The sequence below is a fragment of the Trifolium pratense genome, linkage group LG4, assembly GCF_020283565.1.
Source record: "Trifolium pratense cultivar HEN17-A07 linkage group LG4, ARS_RC_1.1, whole genome shotgun sequence".
Classification (NCBI taxonomy): Eukaryota; Viridiplantae; Streptophyta; class Magnoliopsida; order Fabales; family Fabaceae; genus Trifolium; species Trifolium pratense.
In genome coordinates this window covers 53,243,831-53,261,258 of record NC_060062.1, presented here as the reverse complement: position 1 = coordinate 53,261,258, position 17,428 = coordinate 53,243,831, and the positions used below count along the sequence as shown (strand labels likewise).

Here is a 17,428-nt window from a genome sequence, read left to right as displayed (position 1 = left end):
ACGTATTCTTTGGCACATAAAAATTCTTCAGAGAGATTTTTTTTTTTGAATCTGATAGGATGATAAAGGTAATACCTAAATCACTTGTTACTCTAATGTTGTCTTGACAGGATTATCATCAAATACGAGACCCCCTTTTGAATATTGTGCTCTTATTTGAAGGAAATACGATTTCATGGAGGAGCAAAAAACATAAAAAAAAGTTGCTAGATCCAAATATCCAATATAGAAGTTGAATAACATGTTATGGAAGCAACTAAGTGCAATCTTACATTTTTTTTTTGAAGACTCGGTATCCAATCCAAAGATCAACAAATTTGAGGGACACCGGTTTCACCGTACACCAGCGGGGTGGGGTTAAAGTAAAAGTTATGCTATATATGAATTGATCCAACACAAGAAATGATACCAGAAGGCTGTGAACCTGAAAGACCTTAAGAGGATAACACTCCAAGGTTCTACCTCTCACCACTAGGCCAACCCACGTGGATTACATGCAATCTTACAATGTTGAGGCAACTACTCCAACAACTAAAGTTTGGAGGACTTTGATACATAACTTATTGTGACAACCAAATTACACTTCACATTGTATAAAAGTGTGGTTCATATGACATATATGCTTCAACTTGAAGATGAGTGTTAGAAAGTTTATACGTGAGAATTTCTTTTCGCGCCTACCAACCTTCTCACTTGCTCCTTGCGCTTCCATTATTACCTCATTTGCAGGTTATGTAGCGAGTGTGTAAGTACGCAAATTCTGGTTAAAATGGGTTCACAAACATAACATGTGAATTGAGTTCGCATTAAACTACGAACCTGTTGGCAGTCAATAAAGTGGCATGTTGCAGTCAAACTGTCTTGACATATGGCCAATTTTGATTGGTCACCTATGTGGTTGCGACATAGCAATGACATCCACCAACCACAAGCCTTGATGAATTCTATAAATTAACACCGTTCTTCATTTTTTTCACACATCAATCTCCTCTTTCATTATAACAATTTGTCAATTTTTTCCTTTTGTTATTTTCATCATTTAGTTTGTAAACGGCCACATAGTCCGTTGGTTTTCTTTAAGTATTACCATGTAGCTAGGTGAGATGGAGCCACATGGGCAGTGACTCATATGCCACGTCAGCATATGTGGCAAGACGTGCTGGTATGACATGTGAGTCATTGTTCACGTGTATGTTGGCTTGGTCAAAATCCGTGGGGGGCCAACCTTTTGCCAAATGGGCTAAAGTTAGAAGCCAAAAGTGCTATTACGAAAGTTAGGGGGCCAAAATCGCGAGTTTGTGTAAGTCAGGTAGCCAAAAGTGCAATTTGTTTTTTTCGTTATGATTTGGGACGGAGAGAGTACTATGCCAAATATAACTCGGGTTATTTCCAAGATGAGAATCAAAAAAGAGAAATTAGGAAAGTAAATTTTTGCCACTAATGTATCCGGTTTCGTCATAAAGTTCCAAATAGATGTAAGCCAAAAACCCCATACCTCCAAGTGCTTTCAAATAAGCCATGTGATGCCACGCTAACCACTTTATGCCTTTGTTATTCGCCCCACCTCTCCACCAAAGTGAGTTGATTATCCGTTCAATTTTCATAATTATAGTATATTGGTAGAAGTAAATCATGACATTTGACGGAATAACTTACAAAATAGATTTAATCATAACCTTTTTCCTCTGTCACCTCAACCTCTCCATGAATTAATGCGTTTTTATATCCTATCTTTCACAAAAGCAAATGTGTCCTTTCTCCCAATCAGCTATATGTAGGGGTGTGCAAAAAATCCAAGTAACCTTAACCAAATCATTAACCAAACCATATCCAAAATTAATAACCAAATCCATTTTAAAAAAAAACCAAACCAATCCAATACAAAAAAACCAATTCTAAACCCTATCCAATTTTTTATAATTGGTTTTTAAATTGAGGGCCAATAAGGAAAAAGCCCAATAGTTTTTTTTTTTTAAAAAAAAAAAAATTTCCAAATTCAATTAATTATATAATTTAATAAATAAATAATTAATAAGGTGGTGGAGGAATTGGTCAACGCCGGACAACCGGCGGCCAGCACGGCGGAGCTCCGGCGGCGGACGGTGGGGGACGGCGATTTTCCGGCGGCGGTCGGCGGCTGGCGCGGTGGTTGGCGGCGGCGCTCCGGCGGCCGGCACGGTGGTTGGCGGCGGCGCTCCGGCGGCCGGCCACCGTCAACCACCCTTTAATATTTAATTATTTTTTATTTAACAAAATTTATTTATTTTAAAAATAATTATAAAAAACAGATTTTTGATGATTTTTTTTAAAAAAAAATCTATATTTTAATTATTTTGGGCTTAAAAAAATCTGTTTTTTTGGGCTTAGTTTGAAATATGTTGGGCTTAGAAAAAAAACTCTTATGAATTCATTATAAACCAATAATTCATAAAATTAAAGAAAAATTATGTTTTTTCTATAAACAATAATTATTAAATACTAGTATGTTCTTTTAATCAATTAAACAAAAAAAATATTGGCTTAATTATTGTAAAAAAAAAAGTTTAAATATATAGGAATTAAAAGTTATAATAATGCATTTTTAAAAAAAAATAAAAAATAAAAAATAAAATAAAATTTAAGATGAATCGGTTATAAATAAGTAACCTATTTTTTATTATAAACCGGTTATAAATTGGTTCCGAACCAATTATAAATCATATCCAAATTAGTTTTGCAAAATAACCAATTTTTCATTAAAATGGTTTTGGATATAAACCAAAACCATAAATATGGTGTGGTGTGGTTTTTAAACCATGCACACCCCTAGCTATATGTAAACAAAAATCAATATATGTAGATAAAAATATATTCACCTATCACTAATCTTAATATTTTTTTGCTTTGCTTTAAATAATTAAATTTCAAAAATTAATGCTGAAAATGAAACAATATTGTTTAATGCAAAATACAAGAAAAAAGATTTTGAGAAAATTGGGAGGAGAAATTTTCTATTTGTTTTTGTTTTTCTAAAATATTAAAAGTAAAGCTTGGGGGTTAGAGTTCAACCAATATTTTGGCCACAAGATACAATTAAGAGCTTTGTTTAGCTGACAGATATATCAAACTATATGTATAAGCGTCGAGGTTCGAATTCCGGACACTTCACTTATTCAACTAAGTTGATTCTCGAGCTACTACACAACTGACAAAAAAAAATTATATATATTTTTTTATCTTGATAAGTAAATTAATATTTAGTCATAGTTCCGGTAAATATAGCTAGGATGAACGGTTTGGAGACTGTTATGTTACACTTACACCCTGTTGTTCACCTTATGAATTATTCAATACGACTTAGATGCATGCAAACCTCCACAACTACATAGACGTAAAAAAGCTTCATAGCATAATAACTGCTTTAAAATTATCAAAATTGTCCTAAGAAGTTTGGATTTTGAATCATGATCCGTAGAATGTTCTCTCCTTTGATCTTACGCAGATTCATCACAATTCTTTAATGCTCACTGTTCATTGAGGTTAGTTTTTTTTTTTATTTTTTTTTTTATTTTTATTTTTTTTATAATTAATCACCAATTTTCTTTGTTGGATCTGTTTTTATTCACATTAACTTCTCTATGATTTGGTTAAAGTTTCAAAATTTTCATTACATGATGTTGATGTTAGTATGTTATTGTGGTGTATGGCACAGTTCAAAATTGCGGTTGTGGTCGTGGCTGCTTTTACACTGCGAATCTTGATCTTGCAGTAAAATGTGACCGATGTGATCACAATTGCGGCCACAATTGTAATTGTCATCCAGACAATAATTTAGAACTATTGTGTGTGGCGGCTTCTGTAGCACCGACACTTTGGATGGAAGGTGTGTCTGGTGTCTGACACGTGTTGGTATCCAACACAGGCACATGTGATTACGATCAATTAATTCAATTTTTTAAATTTTTTTACCAGTGTCAATGTGTCAGTGTCGTGTCTGGTTGATGCTTCATAATGTGGCCTTTGATTTGTGGGACTTCATTTCAGGGTTTTGTCCCTTCCCTTTTTCTGTGCACTATTGCTGTTATTGTAGTTAGATTGTTTCTCCTTGAATCAAATTTTTTATTTTCATTACATTTTATGTCTTGTATAGGTATTGTTTAAGATTTTGGGTAATGTTGCATATAAGATGTTTGTGTATAAGTCAAATGATAAAGCTCATGACAATTGAAAAGCAGCTTTTGTTTAAGCTATTCATAGTTATTGTGAAGTTCAATTTTAATATTTGTTTTTTCAAAAGTGCTTCTTGATATATTGATCAAAACCAAACTTTCTATAATTAGTCATTACTTACATAACTTATAGTACTTATGGATCATATGGACAGGTTAATCGACACTTTATATTGTTGTCTTACAAATTACTTTGTTATTTCATATATTGATGAATCTCTAGTTTTAGGAAGTGTTGACCCAAGGATGGAAACTTTTGCATCACCTTAGCTGCAGACAATAGCCAACAATGAAGCTGCAGACATAGCTGCAGAGATATCGGCAGCCGAGGATCCAAATTCCTTTCACTATATTAGTAAGTCATTTTCTTGTTGATTTTTGTGGAGTATAATGCATTTTTCTGAGACTAGTTGTATTTGTTTTGTGTGTGTGTGGGTTTGTTTAGATGGAAATCAGTATTCCTTCAATGGCACAAGAAACCTTTGGAGATGATTCACAACAAAAACATCTTGATCGCTTAAAAGAGCAAGTTCATTTGGTTAAAAGGAAAGACTGTGAACGCTACGAGGTTGCTCCAATCCAAAGCAAACTATCATTTGAGAATGGTTTTTTTATAGTGTTTCATGCATGCCAACTGTTGATCCAGAAAAATGATGGAATGATATTAATAGGGGTGGGGGGTCCTTCAGGGGCTGGAAAGACTGTGTTTTCTGAAAAGATATTCAACTCCATGCCTGACGTTGCGGTCATTTCAATGGACAATTACAATGATTCTAGTAGAATTGTCGATGGAAACTTCGATGGTAAATCATTATGTTATCTTCTTTTATGTCATGCTCTAGCATTCTTTTTGTAGTGCACTATCAGAAGGCATAGTCTAACTGAATGCATAAAAAAGTACATGCTTATGGAAACTGCTGATTTATATTTACAGTGAGTGAAATTAGTGCAATGTAAATCATGTTATGCATGTTGAACACTTAAACTCGATAATAAAACCTTTTGCTTCTGAGACTAAAGATTTTGTGGGGAGCCTACACTTATGTCAATCTCATTTTGCAGATTTTCATCCTATATTCTGTGCCAAAACTTCAGTACAGTGATGGAATTGGTATTTTTATGGTTAAGCTTCTAGTCTTCTTAATCTGGAACTTAGACTAAGATGCTTTAATTTGGTTGAAACAACGTTATAAGAAAATTGTATTAGCAAAATTTTCCGTGGTGGTGAAATTTTGATTAAATTAATATGAGAAAGTTCCTACATTAGCTCTCAATTGATCAAGTTAGTATGTTGTTGGGAAGATAACAATACCTGATCCGCAGAATGACATATCTGTGAATCACTTTCATTTCATACTTTGACTATTACTATGATATTTTCGCAATGTTGTTATTGATAATATATCTCTTTGAGCAGACCCTCGCCTAACAGACTATGAAACGTTGCTCAGAAATGTACATGATTTAAAGGCAGGAAAGCCAGTTGAAGTTCCTGTGTACGATTTCAAATCCAGTTCACGTACAGGATACAGGTTAATCCTAAGATACCTCTGAATACTTTGGCATATTTTTCATTAATTAAATAAAAAAGCATTGACTAATTTTGTCAGAGGTAATGCAAAGATATGCAAGTCTACAAAAACAAAATAGTAGGAAAAAACTTTTGAATTGGACTGGTGTGTTGTGTTTCTGTATTTTGCTATTGCTTAATTTATTAGGCAAATTCTAGGCTATTCCTTCAATTTTAGATTGCAATGTATCTTATTTCCAGGACGGTTGAAGTGCCGAGCTCTCGCGTTGTGATTATAGAGGGCATTTATGCTTTGAGTGAGAGATTGCGACCTCTACTAGACCTTCGAGTATCTGTAACAGGCGGTGTTCATCTTGACCTTGTTAAACGAGTTATACGTGATATACAACGTGCTGGTCAAGAACCTCAAGAAATTATCCATCAAATATCAGAGACGGTGCATGCTTTATTTTTATTCGCTTCATTGCTATATAAAAAGATATTTTGGAAAGTATTTTGTTTTTACAGAATTTATCAATTTATTCTTCTGCAGGTATATCCAATGTACAAGGCTTATATTGAGCCAGATCTCCAAACAGCACACGTAAAAATAACCAACAAGTTTAATCCATTTTTTGGATTCCAAAGCCCTACTTACATATTAAAGGTTAGTTAGTTCTCAGATAACATTATTGTAAGTACACAAATATAAAAATTCCTGTTATCTCTGATGCTTGTTAGTGATCAATGCTGTAATTTGTTCTAGTCAACCAGGAACGTAACAGCGGATCAAATTAAAGCCGTTATCTCCCAAGATTTTGAGGAAACAACTGAGCAAACTTATGACATATATCTTTTACCACCCGGTGAAGATCCGGAGAGCTGTCAATCATATTTACGGATGCGAAATAAGGATGGGAAATACAGTCTCATGTTTGAGGTTTGCCTCATCAAGTTCTGGTTCCTTTTTTTATTTTTATTTTTTTTTATTTTTAAAATGTTAAAATCCAAAAAGCCGAGAATGGGACTTGTTGCCTTGTGTAAACTAATGATGGCTTGTACTTCAAGGAATGGGTGACTGATGATCCATTTGTCATATCACCAAGAATTACTTTCGCGGTCAGTGTGCGTCTTCTTGGTGGACTAATGGCCCTTGGATACACAATAGCAACTATCCTTAAAAGAAGCAGTCATGTCTTATCTGATGATAGGGTTTGTGTTAAACTTGATTGGCTTGAGCAACTAAATCGACATTATGTTCAGGTAATGTTGGTGTTTGTCTATTTACTACTATCAAATGATTTACTGAGATTTTCATTTGTTTGAAATTTTCTGTTGTTTTGGATTTGGTGTTTAGATGCAATTCCATGTATCTTTTATATGGTTTAGCATCATTTGTTTAAAAGTGATATGTATATAAAATAAATAATGCCTAAAAACTCTAATTTGTATAAAACAATCATATAAGGGTCTGTTTGGTTCAATGGAGGGGAGGGGAGGGGAGGGGAGGGGAGGGATTTTAATAAAGGGGAGGGGAGGGAGTTTAATTATTTATATGTTTGGTTCAAAAGACTGAAGGGGAGGGGAGGGGAGAGATTTTAATTGCATGTATGTTTGGTTTCAGAAGGGGAGGGGAGGGATTTTAAAACTAAATTACTTTTTTATCCTTATTATTTTACAAAAGTCTTATAGTTTTAAAATTATTCACTTTATAAATAATCTTATAATTTTAAAGTTATTCACTTAAAAAATAATTAAATACGAACACTCAATTGACACAAAACCTCTGCAAATCAAATTATCAGTTGATAGCAATTTTTTATTTTGACGATTCATCTACAAAATATGATGTAGGAGGGTTTCTTTAGTAATTATTATTTTAGATAGATTTAGTTTTATTATATTATAGGTAGATTTCTTATTTTTATATTTCACATAGATTAGTTATTTTTATATTTTAGGTAGATTTATTATTTTTATTTAGTTAGGTTTGTTATTTTCTTTTACAATCTTTTAGGAGATTTGTTATTTTTATTTTCCACTCCTATTTAAGGTAAACTATTGTAGCCTTGAAGGCAACCTTTTGATTCAATAAAAATTCAGAGATTTTTCTCAAATTTGGTGGATTCCAAATTACTCTTTCGGTGGACTCCGAAACCCTATTCTGACAAGTTTGTGTTTGCGGCTTGTCTTTATCCATTAGGTTTAGCGTTTTGCTAACCTAGCGCTTCCGTACTGCGTCAAAATAGTTTATAATTCAAAGAAATAGAAAAAAATATAAAACAAAAACAAACAAGAAAAAACATAAACATATCATAACAAAAAGAGGCAAAGGAATTGCAGCTCAACCATTCTAATAATTACTGGTATATATCGTAACAAGTACTACTGTACGTATAGTAAATTTTTTTGCAGGTATTGATAAAAAAAAATTGCATAAAAGGAAGGATACTAGTTACGTTAACAACAAAAAGAATGAGGTTGCACTGTATCATAAGAGAACAGTACACTAAATAGGAGTAAATGATATAGAGAAATAATAAGGCTGATTTTGGAATTATAAAATAAGATTGAGGATAATTTTGTAAATGTAATAAAAATTTAAGTAACATATTTTACCTCCCCTCCTCCCCTCCCCTCCAAATCCCCCTAATTTGGGGGAATGCAAAAAATGAGTTTAGGAGGTATTTTGCTCCCCTCCTCTTCCCTCCCCTCCCCTCCAAAAAATGAACCAAACACATAAAATATAAAATATTCCCTCACCTCCCCTCCCCTCCAAAACCCCCTAACCAAACAGACCCTAAATGTTTTTCTGCCATTAGCTTGTTTGACCTGACGGTTCAAATTCAATTGTCGAGTTTATCCGTCATTAGCAATAAGCTCATCTGATATCAGTTAGATTATTGGCTACTTTTGTCAAACCAAATACACATTCTTTCTTCATCATTAGCTCATTATGATCTTAAAGTCCCCTTAAAATTTTCAAATCACCTCTAAATCTACTAAAGAATGATAGAGAAAGAATGAAGAACAATTTCAATGAGGACTTTAAAAACTGTTGTGGTCCAGTCTGCCATTGCACCATCTCTGTTTGAACCTTTTTAGCGTTATGCTGAGGAAAATTTCGCGATTTAAAAATTGCAATGGTGGCGTGATGCGGTTACAAAAGTTTCCGCATCACATGGTGTGATTTGCAATTTAAAACAATGTATATCATCTTTCAGGTTTCACAGTTTGTGCTTTTATTTATTCTTTGACTTGTATATCTATTTCCTTTTGGTTGATAACACGTTGCGTAATTAAACAGGTACAGGGAAAAGATCGATTAGTTGTAACATACATAGCACAACAATTGGATTTGGAAGGTTCGTACGTTCCCCGTACCTACATTGAGCAGATTCAACTTGAAAAGCTTGTAATGGTATGAAATATTCTAGTCTTCTAGTATCTAGTCCCTTATCATCATTCTCTTTCTAACTATTTCACACAGGCCATGCCAGATGATTTAAAGACTAAGCTCAACCTTAATGAGGATTTGGTAACAAGTCCCAAAGCAGCATTTTTTAGAACCTCTAATGACGGGGTTCCCATTAGACATAAACGTATAAGAAGGTTAATATTTTCCATATATACTTGATAACTTTCAATCTTATACTTTAAGAAGGTATAAGAATATCTTGTATATACTAAATTTTTTTTCTTCTGCATTTAACAAATAATAAGGCCATTGTGAATTTTCAACAGTGATACATCGCATTCAAGTACAAATAAAAAAGATGAGAATGAATCCAAAGTAACTGAATTCGTTTCAAACAATCGAGGACTTCATGAAAATAATAATTCAGATTCTGAAACAAAACAAGAAAATCAAGTAAGTTCATTTACTTTTTAGCAATTGTAATTGTAAAATTTTCTTAATTCAAATATTACTTTCTAGCAGTCTATTCAACAATGATTTGTTTGATTCTTAGCTGCATTTTCATAATAGTTTGGTACTTGGCAGGGTTCCATTACTCAGCTTTCAGAACAAATTTCATCCCTGCATGATAGAATGGACGAGTTTACAAATCGTATTGAAGAGCTGAACACAAAGTTAACCATCAAGGAAAAATCTCCAAGTCAACAAAATATGGACCTGCAAGCTGAGTCCTATGATGGTTCTGTTCCCACCTCTTGCCTCATTACTAGTTTGAGTAATGGTTCCCTAAATGGATCTATTATGTCAAATCCCTCATTGCCATCACAATTAGCTAAGGAGTCACCTTTAAGAAACGAGGTATGTGTCTTTTCAGATTCTACTCTATGAAGCACTGACACAGACATTAGACACAACAGTGACACTTTGACACCATAATAATTTCAGAAAGTGACATAATTCATTGTAATCATATGTGTTGGTGTAGGACACCGCCGTGTGTCCGACACTGAGACACGCCTAATCCGAGGAGTGTCGATGCTTCATATTTCTAGTATCATCTTTAGTGTTGTGTTCCTGAGAAGGGATATTAGATGGTTTTTCCACCATGTGTGACATGTCAATTTTCTCTCAATTACTATGTGGGAGCTGGCAGCGGAAACTTGGCTTCTAATATGAAACACAACTCTCACTAAAGTTGAACAAGAAAATACTGTAGCATAACAATAATTGTATGAAGAAATATAAATTTCTAAAGAAGAAAGATTAGTATATTATAAGAGAAAGCTCACTATGTTACACTTTGTTACTTGTATTGTTGTTGTTATTATGAACAAAGTCATGCTATATATCAGAGAACAAAATTTCATGTAAATGTAAGCTCCAACTTTGTTTATTTCCTATTATTACTCCTTGGAGTAATATGCATTTCTATTTTACTTATTTCCATATTTAGCTTTTCTCCACCTCGTTCATAATTTGAAATATTCAAATTTTGGACGAATATGGAATAATGCTAAGCAAGTTCAAGCAGTGTTGGAACTTACTACCTGACACAACCTTGGTTAACATGTCTGCCGGATTCTCATCGGTGTGTACCTTCGTAAGAGAAATATGACCTTCCTACAAAATATTCCGTACAAAATGATATCTTACATCGATATGCTTGGTGCGAGCATGATGACCCTGATTCTTAACCAAGTGAATCGCACTTTGGCTATCACAACTCAGATCCACATATTCTTGCTTAATCCCCAAATTATCTAGAAGACCCCATAACCACAATGCTTCCTTCACTCCTTCTGTTATGGCCATGTACTCGACCTCTGTAGTAGATAGTGCCACTGTAGCTTGTAACATCAATCTCCAAACATCTGTATGCACATAGTCTAACAATCCTCTGATTTTGTGTTTGCTTTTAGAAAACTTCAAGTGATGTGCTTTGCCATACACACAATGTTCACAAAATTCCATGCATGGTTTCTTCATGTTTTTCACAAACCTTTCCCACTGAGCAATGATAGACCCTTTTCTGACATGCCTAAGGTGCATGTGTCATATCCTCGTGCATTAACTTATTTCCATAAAAGCTAAATATGGAAATAAGTAAAATAGAAATGCAAATTACTCCAAGGAGTAATAATAAGAAAGAAACAAAGTTGGAGGCTTACATTTACGTGGAATTTTGTTCTCTGAATTTATCGCATATAGAACACTATATAAACTAAGCATGGCTTTGTTCATGATAACAACAACAATACAAGTAATGAAGTGTAACATAGTGAGCTTTCTCTTATAATATTATTAATATTTCTTCTTTAGAAATTTATATTTCTTCATACAATTATTGTTCATGCTACATTATTTTCTTGTTCAACTTTAGTGACAGTTGTGTTTCGTATTATTATTAGAAGCCAAATTTCAGCTGCCGGCTCCAACATACTAACATCTATAATTGGTTGTGCCATAAGTATCTTAATATTATGATTAAACAATAAGTAAATTAGTTGTATTACTTTATGACTAAAATTTGACAACTTTTGCAACAATTTCTAAGTGGTTAATACAATTAAAATAAGTGGTTAACACAACTTGTATAGTCAATGCTTGTAAAATATAAAAAGTGTTGTTTTCATATGCAAAATTTACCCCTTTTGTATCCTTAACTAGTGCCCCGGGGCACTAGTTATCATGACCCATAAATAAATCAACTAAGCTTATGTAGGCTAGATTTTTATGTACCTTGTTCTCTCAAAAGAGAATTTGTTCTTGTCTTATAGCAATGTTCAATATAGCATGTGCTTGTTTGTGTCACCTAATAAATTTATATAACCTTTATGAATTACATGGTTGCATAATGATGCTGCATTAGTTGTTCATTGATTTTATTGGTTTCAGATATCAGATATTGCACAGGGTCAACGTCAGATAATGAATCAGTTAGACAATTTGAATAATCTTTTCTGTGGAAATTTGGAAGAGAAGTATCATCAAACAAGAACCAACAGGAAAAGTGTAATGGTGGCAGTGGCTATTGGTTGTTTGGGGATCTTCTTAATGAAGGGTTTGTCAACCTGAAATTCATTTTTGTAAATATAATCAATGCTATATAGGCTAGTCTGTTTTTCTTCTATTTCATGACATTTCAGATTATGTAGAATGCATTTTTTAGCAAAACATGAATTATAAATAGTTTCTAGGATAAAATCATAGATAAACTATAAGCTCAGAACCAAAATCTGCTTCATCAAGAATTCCAAGAATAACCAATAGTGACACCCATCTCTTCAGCCAATAGTGACACACAGCTACGTAGCCCAATTGATAGTGGGAATGGATTGAACACGTACTTGAACCCCAGGGTACATGGTTCAATTTCAACGGAAGGCAAAAACTCCACTAGAAAGGGGGGTGGAGAAGATCGTGAGGTGACAGTGCTGGGACCACCTAAGGTGGTGGGGCCTGGGCTGTTACATGTGCTAATTGTTGTCAATATTGATTGTTAATATTATGCTATAAATATGACAAAACCAGATTAGGCTTGAGCTTTGCAAAACCTAACTCGGTCCATCGGTCTGGTCCATTTTCACTCCTAATGATGACTCGCCTTTCATTTGCTAAGTCTACATGATTTCAATGTTGTAAAAATATTTCTGGGGATAAAAAGGTGTCACAAAAAAGCTCAAATAATAATACACATTTTCTTTGAAAAATAAGGAGAGTTCCACTTCCAATTTTAAATAAAAGTCACATTTTTTTTTTAGATAGATGAAATGGCTTCACCGGAAACTTACACACATAAGTGGAGAGACCGGGGTTCGAATCCCGGTCATGACGTTCGACCTAATAATTTCGACATTTCTGTTAGTTGTGTTAGAATTTGTAGATAATAAAAGTCACATTTTGAAACTGCCAATATTGGTGCATGCTATCTTTGACAACAAACACATTCTTTGATCTATTTGATGCATACATGTGATTACACAATTTGTCTATGTTAGATGTTCTCAATAATATCATTTTTTTTTATGGTAAACAAATTTGATTAGAAAAATAACCATATTATGAGCTTCAAAATTTAAACTATGCGAAATATAAACTACATTAGCTCTATCTAAATTAATAAGAAGATCCTTAAAATCCTTAATAATACAGCAACATGAGATTTGAGTTAATACGCAGTTCACTACTACTTCAACATAATGTGAAGGGGTTAGGGGCAGCAAAGAAGAAAGAAATTCAGAAATTTATTTGTACTGAAAAATCATAACATTATTTGTATTCAAGAAATGAAGATGGAAAAAGTGGAGCATCGGAGCAAATTTATTTGTGAAATAATATGGGGTTTAAAATGTTTAATTTCGGTGTTTGTTAAAAAAAAAGTTTAATTTCGGTAGGGCTGGCAATGAGTCATTAGTCAAAGTTTTGAAGATTAGACATTAGTCAAAAGTTTTGAAGTCTTCAAGTAGGATCCAAGTTAGAGCCTTTAACATTTCTTTATTTCTAACTTCTCACAACTAATTCAAGAAAGTTTTGTCCCTTTCAAGTATCCTTCAAAGCTAAGTTTTTCAATAGGTTTGACCATAAACCAAGTTTTCTTACCCCTCTTCATGTGATATACCAAGAATGAACTTGAGGAACACTTTATATAGTTTTGGTCCTTTCATGACTAATGAGTTAGATCACACAAGCAAGATTATATATTATCACATTTAAGTCATATTTAATGCATAGAAATTGTGTTTTCATCATTCCTTTAATATTAAAACAAATAAATGTTATGGTATATGTTTTCATCGTTTCTTTAATTAAAATTTGCAACATTTAAGGGTGGTGTATTGGATTAGGATTTCATAGGATTTTAAAAGACTTTTTTATGATAAAAAAATTTTGTGGTATTCAATCAAGACTTTTAGAAAAGTTAAATAAATCTTGTGGTATTCAATTAAGACAATTAAGATTTTTTTTTCAAGGCAACAAAATCTGTTGGTATTCAATTGAGATTTCTTACCACTTTTAAAATGTCTATTGGTATTCAAAAGTCTATGGATTTTGATGGATTCTTCTTTGCAATGGATTTTGATGGACTTTTTAGTTGAAAATACACACAAAACACTCCTCCAACAATCTCACCAAAACCCATGAGACTTTTTATAATATTTCAAGACTTTTTTTTTTTCTATCTACAGAATAGAACATTATCAATATTCTGATTTTCTTTTCACCATCAACTCCCGTTCAATCTCTTTCAAAATTCTTCATGGTGATTTCTTTTGAATGACAATGGACATGCATACAAGTGTACTCAATATTGTTTATATATATTATTGCCCATCGATTTTAATTTTTTCAATTCATTGTTGTTTTCTTTCTTTCTTATACATTATGAATCTATGATCGATTTTAATTTTTTCAATTTATTGTTGTTTTTCTTTCTTTCTTTCTTATATATTATGAATCTATGATCCATTCATAATTTTTTTTTCCCTGTATCTCCAAATCAAAGGAAGGGATGTACTTGTTTTTTTTTCACGTTAATTATCATTCAACTGGTTTAGTCATTGGTGTGGCAACCTTAATTTTTTTTTCATTCACTTCTTTTTCTTTTTCACCTAGAATGGAAAGTTTTTTTCAATATTAAAAATTCATAAAGTCAGTTGAAATCTTAAAAATCTGTATTATAAAATCCATTAAAGTCTTTTAAAATCCAAATTGGAAAATCCTGATTGCAAAAAAGTATTTTAAAAAGTCTTAAAAGTCTATACAATCCTATAAAATCTTTTAAAATCTTCAAGATTTTTTTTGTTAAAATTGTCCGTCAAAATCCTAATCCAATACACCCCCTAAATTTATTATAAATTTAAAATAAAATTCACATTCAAGAGTATTCAAATTTGATCTCTAACTTGACAATACTTCTTGGGTTTTTTTTTGTCAATATACTTGAATTATTTTTTTAGAATATAATGTTAAAAGATAAAGAAGTAGTAACAAATAATTTATGCAATTTGATTTTTTTTTCTTTTTAATTAATAGCATAACGACATCAAAAAATTGAACATATAAAAATTATGGTTAACCACACTCCAAGTCGTGGTTAATATATAAATGTTCCAGGGGAGGAAAGAAGTGTTAGCGCTAGTGCATCATATGTACAGGTAATATGGACACTTCCGGTGCAATGTATGCTTAAATGTAATGTTGACGCGCCGATATTTAAGGAGCAAAACTGTTTCGGTGCCTGAATGTGTTTAAGACATGACAAAAGAAATTTCATCCGTGCTCAAACAACATGGAGTTATGGCAATCCACTTCCATACGAAGCAGAGGCATGAGATTGAAAGCGGCTATTTCTTGGTTATGAAATTTAGGCTTTGCTAATGTTCTTACTAGATTGCAAACTAGTGGTAGATGACATTAGTGGTAAACTAAATCTACATACATAATTTGGTGCTATGTTAGCCGTGTGCAAAGCTTCTTTACGTTTATTACAAAACTTTAGGATAAGTTTTATCAGGAGAGACAAGCCAACAATGTTGCTCACTTGTTAGCAAGAGCGGTGTTGCCCTTTGCTAGTCGCCAAGATTTTGATTATATATCATCATGTATTGAAACTATTTTGATGAACGAAATGAGTTAATGTTGTTACGGTAAAAAAAAGTCGTGGTTAATAAAGTTGCATTGGTGGTCAATGATTTTTGGCATCTCATATTTCCGTTACTATTTACTAAACATAATTAACCACATATTTGAACAACAATAACTATTTAAAAAATTGTTGCAAAAATTGTCTAATTAAATTTGGTTGTACAAAAATCATTTATCAAAATAAATAAATAAATTGTCGAAAAGGTAGTGTACTTTTTAACAAGTATATATATATATATATATATATATATATATATATATATATATATATATATATATATATATATATATACACACACACACCTAAAACAAGCCTATATATGTAGCCTGGATTTTTTTTGACTTTGTTCTCTTACCAAATACCGAATTAAGACAAGATATAATACAATTATTAAACGAGCATTACTACAACAAATGTGAGATTTGTTATAATGTTTGCCAAAAAAAATTTCATTTAGTGCAGTGTTACAAGATTTGTCAAGGTGACGTAGCTCAATATAGTATGTCACGTTGATCAAATATCTCCAGATTTGTCATCGGTGAATCAATTTCTATTTTCAAAGCTTGACTTCAGAATTAATGAAGAAAAAAAAGTCAAATGTATCTTTTAAGTTTCGCGTTTGTAATAGTTAGACCCATTAAATTTTTCACGTAATAGTTAAGTCTTTTACGTTTTTGATTTATTACACTGTTACCTTTACAGTTAACATTTACTACTTTGGAACATTCCTCTTGACAACTTCATTTAAACTATCCAATACTCATTTCAATTTTAATTATGGAAATGAGTATTGCATAGTTAATTTGGTTCATCTTAACAACTTCATTTTCTTTTTTGCGCCATCATTAATATATGTTAAGACTTAAGAGTAATGATAGTTGGTTAGAGTTTCAATAAGTTAGTTAATTTGTTAATTAGGTGGTTAGTTAGTCTTTTATTAAAGTCGGATATCTCTTCTTTAGTTTAAGTATCAAAGAATAGAATGTCATCACAATGGTCATCTGTACCATAGTTTTAAAAACCGGACCAGACCGACCGGTCCGGTCGGGAACCGGACAGGTGGACGGATCAAGTAACATGCAGAACCGGTTAAGCAATTGAACAAGAGAAACCCGAGGTGACCCGGCCGGGTCTACGGTTAAACCGGTGAACCGTGTAGCCCGCGCTAAACCGGACCGGTTTATATTCGAATTAAAATGTCACAAAAATTGCCAAATGTTGCTGGAAGGAATTGAACACACAACCCACATATAAAACTCCATTAACTTACCACTAGGCCAACTAAACATTTGTACTTTTCATCCGCAAAACTATATATATTTAATTACATATGCATTAAATATTCAATAAAAGAAATATGGGCTATAATACCACCTACTCCTAGATTTATTTTTTTCCCTAACCATCCCATCACACACACACACACATATATATATATATATATATATGGTGAATGCTAGGGTGAGGGAGCAAATAGGTCCCTCACCGGTGAGAGAGTAAAAAAAAATTATTTACAACCATCAGATATAATCAATGGTCAAAATATGCTAAAATTAAAAAGGGTAATATGTAAAATTGTTCGCACAGGATCTTGTTGCCTTCTCTTCTTCTTCATACCTCAGTAACCTCTAGCATTGTACTTCAAC

At 32.6% G+C, this 17,428-nt stretch overlaps 1 protein-coding gene across 3 annotated transcripts; it reads left to right on the top strand.

Annotated features, from left to right (window-relative positions):
- The first annotated feature begins 3,288 nt into the window (after positions 1–3,288).
- LOC123924449 (inorganic pyrophosphatase TTM2-like) lies at positions 3,289–12,795 on the top strand. Of its 3 annotated transcripts, none has more exons than XM_045977342.1 (13): positions 3,289–3,518; positions 4,438–4,563; positions 4,654–5,011; positions 5,626–5,740; positions 5,980–6,175; positions 6,272–6,385; positions 6,485–6,658; positions 6,787–6,981; positions 9,026–9,139; positions 9,209–9,330; positions 9,463–9,589; positions 9,722–9,994; positions 12,032–12,794. In XM_045977342.1, the coding sequence occupies exons 3-13, from the start codon at positions 4,654–4,656 to the stop codon at positions 12,209–12,211; spliced, it is 1,968 nt and encodes a 655-aa protein (XP_045833298.1). In that variant the 5' UTR covers positions 3,289–3,518; positions 4,438–4,563; the 3' UTR covers positions 12,212–12,794. The 3 variants fall into 3 exon arrangements, with proteins under 3 accessions (XP_045833298.1, XP_045833297.1, XP_045833299.1); XM_045977341.1 differs by having other exon boundaries at positions 4,432–4,563; XM_045977343.1 differs by lacking the exons at positions 3,289–3,518; positions 4,438–4,563 and adding an exon at positions 5,271–5,319 and having other exon boundaries at positions 4,833–5,011; positions 12,032–12,795.
- Positions 12,796–17,428: the final 4,633 nt, after the last annotated feature.

Excerpts from the sequence above, each read along its gene's own strand:
- LOC123924449 (XM_045977342.1), top strand. The coding sequence starts at position 4,654 with ATGGAAATCAGTATTCCTTCAATGGCACAAGAAACCTTTGGAGATGAT. Across the intron at positions 6,176-6,271 it reads TCCATCAAATATCAGAGACG|GTATATCCAATGTACAAGGC; the intron begins GTGCATGCTTTA and ends ATTCTTCTGCAG. Across the intron at positions 6,659-6,786 it reads AATACAGTCTCATGTTTGAG|GAATGGGTGACTGATGATCC; the intron begins GTTTGCCTCATC and ends TTGTACTTCAAG.